General features: G+C 37.4%; 1 protein-coding gene across 1 annotated transcript; it reads right to left on the reverse strand.

The window, feature by feature from the left end:
* On the reverse strand, nucleotides 1–6,077 carry LOC136351096 (tetratricopeptide repeat domain-containing protein PYG7, chloroplastic). The gene is made up of 6 exons (XM_015758692.3): nucleotides 5,756–6,077; nucleotides 4,943–5,073; nucleotides 4,460–4,509; nucleotides 3,437–3,708; nucleotides 955–1,101; nucleotides 1–572 (listed from the first exon to the last, which is right to left on the reverse strand). The coding sequence occupies exons 1-6, from the start codon at nucleotides 6,017–6,019 to the stop codon at nucleotides 291–293; spliced, it is 1,146 nt and encodes a 381-aa protein (XP_015614178.1). The 5' UTR covers nucleotides 6,020–6,077; the 3' UTR covers nucleotides 1–290.
* Nucleotides 6,078–6,550: the final 473 nt, after the last annotated feature.

Genomic DNA, 6,550 nt, shown 5'->3' on the forward strand with positions numbered 1-6,550 from the left:
TTGTCTTGTGCAAACTCTTAAATCCATGCGATTGTTGATAAATGAACGTAGTAATAATGTTAGGCTTGTCAACCATGTACATCCTTAGTTATCCTACGCAGCTAGCCGTTGCTAATTAAAACATATACTACCGTTCAAAATTGAGGAAACAAAGATTTTGCACAAATTTGAGATCTGAGCCTACTGCTTTTCTACTTTTCCCCAATTACATGTTGCGCGCACAATTATGCACAAATGCACACCACACTAACACACACAAGCGCGCCCCCCTTAACACATACTCACAGGACCTATCGTTTTTCTGACTTCACTGGGACTCCCTTGTACATGCCCACACGCTGCTTTAGGTCATCTCGGCGTGGCCTGGCGACCGTGTTGTTTGGATCAAATAGGAGTACCTCCTCGAATGCCTTGAGCGCAGACTTCAGATCTTTCTTTTGCTCATATGCGTCCCCGAGGTTGTTCCAAGCTGTCACATAGCCTGGCTGAAGCTCAACAGCCTTCTCAAATTGCTGGATCGACTTGTCAAGTTTGTTATCTCGCTTGTAGCTGACTCCCAGGGCATTGTATACCTGACAGACAACGTAAAACAGTCAAGAGGAAGTATGGGCGGGATTCTACATTAGGCCTCATTTGGATGGTCTAGTGCATGCCCAGGATTTTGGCCCCACCAAATGACGCCTTACGGAACATAATAAGACAGTAAGATAATATTTTGAGTCCACAAGCACAATTGAAGAGCACATTTCAGATAATGATAATCTGCAGTCTGCATGAAAGCAATTCTCATCTGAGGTGAAGGACACTTCAACTTTGGTCAGAAAATTCTACATGATTATGATACCAACACACCATCTTTTTGCAACAGCATCAATTTGTAGATATGAAACATGATAAGACAGTAAGAATTCTATTGGCTAGATTTCAGGATATTGTATGTTGAGGATATCTGACCTGTGCAAGATCTTGCTCATCCCTATCCCATTTTTGGATTGCTTGCTGTAGATATTTGATAGCAGCAGGGTAAAATTTTCTCCGTAGCATGACTGCTCCAAGCTCAAAATACTCAGTAGCACTTGCATCACCACTTCTCACTTGTTCCTAGCAAAGATTTATGGTAGGTTTCAGTCCATCTGACAGATCACAGGTCAGAGATCAAAATTTTCAATTAAGAGGTCACCACATAGGACATGGCAGTAATATCCATTATGAAACAAGCAGCATCAACTATAAATTCATATCTACAAAGAAAAACTGTTTCAGTAACTCCTATGAACAAGTCTATCTATCTATACCTATACTAATTGGGCACTTTCTACAAGCTCTCACGTTAATCAGAAAAATCTAACCGTTTATTAAATAGATCGTGCTATAATAACTGTAGATCGTAAAATATATCTGAACTTAGTTAGTATCGTGGGCCATGGTAAGGCCCATCTAATAGGCGGGCAGATAGTAACGGGAGATCGATCAGATGCATCTATAGAAAGATTCTATCTGTGAGATGAGGCACGAAAAAAGATGGAACTCAAGAAAGCGATTTGAGATGCTCCAGGTTTGCCCTCATCCAGATCAATGACTATTTGGTATTTAAGTGCACATATGTAGATTTCTCATGCCATCGTCCAATCCTTTCGGTACAGGCTGCGGAGAAAACAAGCAGATGTGCATGTAGTTACGACTAATGCCTGATCATGTTAAATATTAATGGATTGATTAAGCAGAATAATCGCATGCGACAGCATCCAGGTGATGACCCTTGGTTGGTAATGGTTTCCTGTTAGTACGTGGAAAAGGAAATTTACAAGACACCATATGGCCATGTCCGACAGTTGAGTACGATACACCGAACAAGATTCATCTATGTCGCTGCATGCCCGCATCGATATGCAATATATAAAGGTATTGAATTCTTAATTTGATGTATTATGTATGTTCTATGGGGCCTATTCAAGAGATACAGCTGATTTTTTATTTTGATTGACATAATGGATCATATATGTCGAGCGAATGATTTGTTTTATCATAAGTGTGCTGTTCAGTTAATTAGGTCGATTAACATAACAAATTTCCATGGTCACTATAAAAATAGAGTTATTTAATATTAATTTTGAACAGAACATATACAGATCTATATTTTTCTATATACAAACTAGCAACTAATAATTAATTTTCCATATATCCTGTTTGTTTATCTATATGCATATATGTAAACCGTGGCTTATTGTTGATATTCATGTCATTGGATTTTTATCATTACACCCATGTTTTCTCTTAAACAATAGATTGCTAATAAAATAAATGCAGCCTATAGATCATATTGAGAATTTATGTTAAATAAAGCATACCTTCGGAAATCCTGAGGAGTATTCTTTATTTCATTTTTTTTACATTAAGCTTTGACGGTGAATAGAGTACAAGTTGATGCTTATTAATTACTAGGTTTGAAATATTGAATTAATCAAAACAATATATTGAAACTGCACCATGAGAAAAATATGCAGTGATTAATTCCTAATTTTAATATTATTTATTAAATAATGAAAATCATATAACTTACACTCCAAACCAAGCTATATACAACTCAGTACTTGCTAATTATGAATCGGAAAATATAAATCATGGAAAGTCTATAAAAGATGCTCCAAGCCAAGTACAACTCAATACTTATCAAGAAATAAATTCTAAATTAAGACTCCAACACAAAAATTAATAAGTGCAACTATATACTTATTAATTCCAAATTTGCAAATTATTAAACAAAAAATAGAAAATTACATAAGAAACATTAACTAGGGTGTGTGTGTGTGCGCGCGCGCGTGTGTGTGTGTATTAGTTTTTATTTTTTGGAACTATAATATAACTTTTTTACATATAACTTCCAACAAAACATGTTCCTATCATACTGACTGACCGTATATTATATTCATAATTTCTGTAAAATAAATGCCATAGGAGATGCCATGGATTATTTAGAATCAGTTTTTCCAAAAGTCACAATTAATAAATATATAGTTGTATCTATTTGGAATTTTGAACAGAAACTTTATTTTTAATTTTCAAATTTCAAAACTGATAATTACAAATTGTTTATGGCATGTACTCTTCATTCTATACGCTATAAGTTTGGAATTCATTGGACTCTTTATATATACTATAAATAATAATAACCCATGCAAGGCACGGGTTGGCAACTAGTAGCATCAATTATAGGAGGATCTTTCCCTACAATGACCTTGTGTTACCCTGATATGAGGATTTACACTCTATGTCTGCTGCACAAGATTATCAATACTAGTTGATTTCTTCCATTGCTCATTATGTACAAAAAACTTAACTATTGCACATTCAGAGCTCACTGTTATTCTGATAGGTTTTTAATATAAAATTGACCTGGTGGTACTACAGTTGGAAGTAGTGTTGGCAGCACATTTACCTGCAACTCTTTGGCAGAAAGATCAAGCTCTCTACGGACAAGAACTTGACGAATGACAAAAAATGTACCAGCTCCAAGAAGACCAAGTAGTATGAGAAGATAAGACAACTGAATTCCAAGCTCAAATAGCTCCCCAACCTCATAAACCATGTTTATATTTGTTCCTTCACTAGCCTGTGCTGTTTGTGCAAAACTTAACCATGCCATAGTGCAACATGGAAGTGTACCAAGTTGCAGCAGCGATTTGCTGCATCTCCTCATGCCAAAAGCTTCTGGTGAAAAGGCACATTGTACAGACATAAATCAGCAAAACAAAATTGTATCCAACTGGATGGCGACTAGATATTTATAGAGTTCTTTTTTTTTTAGAAAACAGGAGGGAGAAGAGGCCCCCAAGTTTCACTTATAGAAACTTATAAGCATGCTCACAAGGTAATTTTATTGAAGTAGATAGTAGCCTAACCAATTTTGCCTTTTGTTTTATATATGGAAGATAGTAATTTTCAAACACAGCTCATAACATTTTATTTAACAAGATAATTTAACACCAAGAAGCCTAGGACTATACACAAGTTTATATTTTTAGTTAACTACATAAGCATCATTTTCCAACTTCTACCTTTTATTTCTCATATAATTCTAGCGAGTATATATGATCCGTGAGTACTTTTAAAAGATTACACAAGAGAAAGAGGAAGTCACATAGCAAGCACTGAACTATGGCGCAACAACACCAAAACCAAAAGGAAAGAAACCTAAGCTAAAGCAGATAAGCCACAAACTACAACCAAGTAGTATGATAAAGAACTCCATTATCCACGTGTTGAATATTATCAACCTTAAGAACGAGGACTGCTTATATGTGCAGTGCTTAATCTCTACACTTTAACTATGAAACCACATTCTCAGTGAAACAAGAAAATTATATTATTTAAATACACCGTTATGCCAAAATCCAAATAGTAAGGGCGTTATACTGGCACAATTACGTGGGAACACGGACATCTTATAGAAGGAACTAACCTTGTATTTTTGCTGGACGAAAAGTATCCGCTTCACTTTTGATGCTCTGCCTTCCTTAGCAATAAGGAAACAAATCTCCAATAAGATTTGGTTTGAAATTGGAACACAGTGGAAAAGGTACAATTGGATTTGAAAGATAGGTTAATGAAATGATCAACTTTATGTTTGTGAAAACACCCATACAAGTTCAACAAGTTCAAGAACATGCCTACACATGTTAAGTACCTAAGCAGGCTTACAGTTTCACTATACTATTCAAATGCAGAATAAATCAGAAGCCATAATAATTAAAGTTGTCCATGGGGAAATCTTATAAAACAAAGATTGAACTACCAAACCACAAAATCTCACAAATACCTTCGGAAGCTAACCCAAAGACAGGTAATTATCCTGAATCAGAACATGTAGGTTTGCTATTTTTTTCTTCGCAGGGAAAAAAAAAACACAAGATCTAGCCAAACCTTGCAAATACCATACTTATACCTCTCCATAGCTGCAAGAATCTCCATGCCCTTGGTAGTAAGATCATTCTTGGCAAAAACATGGACTAAAGCCACAAAGTTTTCGCGTAAAGGGTGCATCCCAGAACTTAGCTCTCTTCTAAGAGATTGCATCTGTATTAAATAAATATAACATTAACATTTCATAAACCCTGTGAATGTATCTCGTAGAATAAATATCTTTACATTAGCTTCTCAATTATACTGATTATACATGAGAGGAAAGAAAGTTCTGCAGAAATAGTAATTAAGCACTTGCTACAAAGTTACATATTGGGCCTACCATAATCTTAGATCCATCACCAAAATAAAGGACATGACCAAACACACTTAACTTACTGCAGATGTGATTCCAGAACTAACACGCATCCACATGACAGGTTGTTTAATATCTGTAACAGTTCTGTCATTTCTTTTTTTGGACGTAAGAAAATATTTTTTTGACGTAAGTTCTGTCATTTCTTTTAAATATGCCCATTTAGCATTTGACTAAAAAATGTTTAGGGGCATTCACTAGAGGAGATGCACACCCAAGGTGTTGAACATTTACACGCACCAAAACTAACAGAAATAGATTATCTATCATGGGATCACAGCTCGGGAAGATAAATTAGACCAACAATTACCAAAACGCTCAATCCCGCATCACCCAGCAAACACACACACCGAGTGGACACTCGCATTTCACGTTTCATCAAACACGCGGACTTCGTTAATCGGACAATGCGCACAACGTGATGAGGTGAACTAGTGAAGAATCAATGAAAGAAAAATTCAAGAGGGGGATTGCACATACGGCTCCTTCTGCATTGCCGGAGAGAACGAGACCGTGGAAGGAACGGGGGCCGGGTGAGCGGCCAGCGGCTACCGAGCGGTCGCCGCCTCCCACCTCGGATAGCCGGCACCGCGGAGTGCGGCGCCGCTCAGCGAGGGCGAAAGCGCGCGTGCTGGAGAAGGCAGAGACGCGGAGGAAACGCGCGGCGGCGGTGAGGGGAAAGGCGGAGGAGGCCGGCGCTGGGGCGGGGGCGGGGCCGGAGGCGGAGGTGGAGGGGGTGGCCATCGTGGCCAGAGTCACACCGGAAATGGGAGCGAGAGGGGTTTTGGGATAAGGATAGCTCGGCTTTTGAGGATAAAACGCCCCATTCTCAAAAGTGTGGGTTTCGAATATTTTAGAGGAACTAGTAACGAACTAACGATACCGTAGGTTGCGTAAAGATTTTTTCAATGATATCACATGTAGTATTAGGAGTTGAGTAATAAACTAATACATTAGGATCGCTATATACTTTATAATTAAAAAAGTTACTATACTTTATAATTACAAAAGTTAATAAAAAATATTTTTTTTGGCCAAAACCTTTATTCTTTTTAGTCTCAACCTAGTCCACTACCTCTCTTTCTTTGCTCGGTTTGTCTCTATTCAGCTCAGCACGTAAGTAGAGTTGCATGTTCAACTCGCACAGTCTATTACCGTCTTCAACATCTGGAAGTTTATTGTTGTCTTCAACATCCAAAGGTAGTTCTCGTACAATGCTGGAGCCAATCCTCCCTATCAAATTCGGCCGAATCTTTTTCAATCTTCCAAAGTTAG

Source organism: Oryza sativa, chromosome 10, assembly GCF_034140825.1.
Source record: "Oryza sativa Japonica Group chromosome 10, ASM3414082v1".
Taxonomy (NCBI): domain Eukaryota; kingdom Viridiplantae; phylum Streptophyta; class Magnoliopsida; order Poales; family Poaceae; genus Oryza; species Oryza sativa.

Excerpts from the sequence above, each read along its gene's own strand:
- LOC136351096 (XM_015758692.3), bottom strand. The coding sequence starts at position 6,019 with ATGGCCACCCCCTCCACCTCCGCCTCCGGCCCCGCCCCCGCCCCAGCG. Across the intron at positions 1,102-3,436 it reads TTTCTGCCAAAGAGTTGCAG|GAACAAGTGAGAAGTGGTGA; the intron begins GTAAATGTGCTG and ends AATCTTTGCTAG. Across the intron at positions 573-954 it reads ATGAGCAAGATCTTGCACAG|GTATACAATGCCCTGGGAGT; the intron begins GTCAGATATCCT and ends GTTGTCTGTCAG.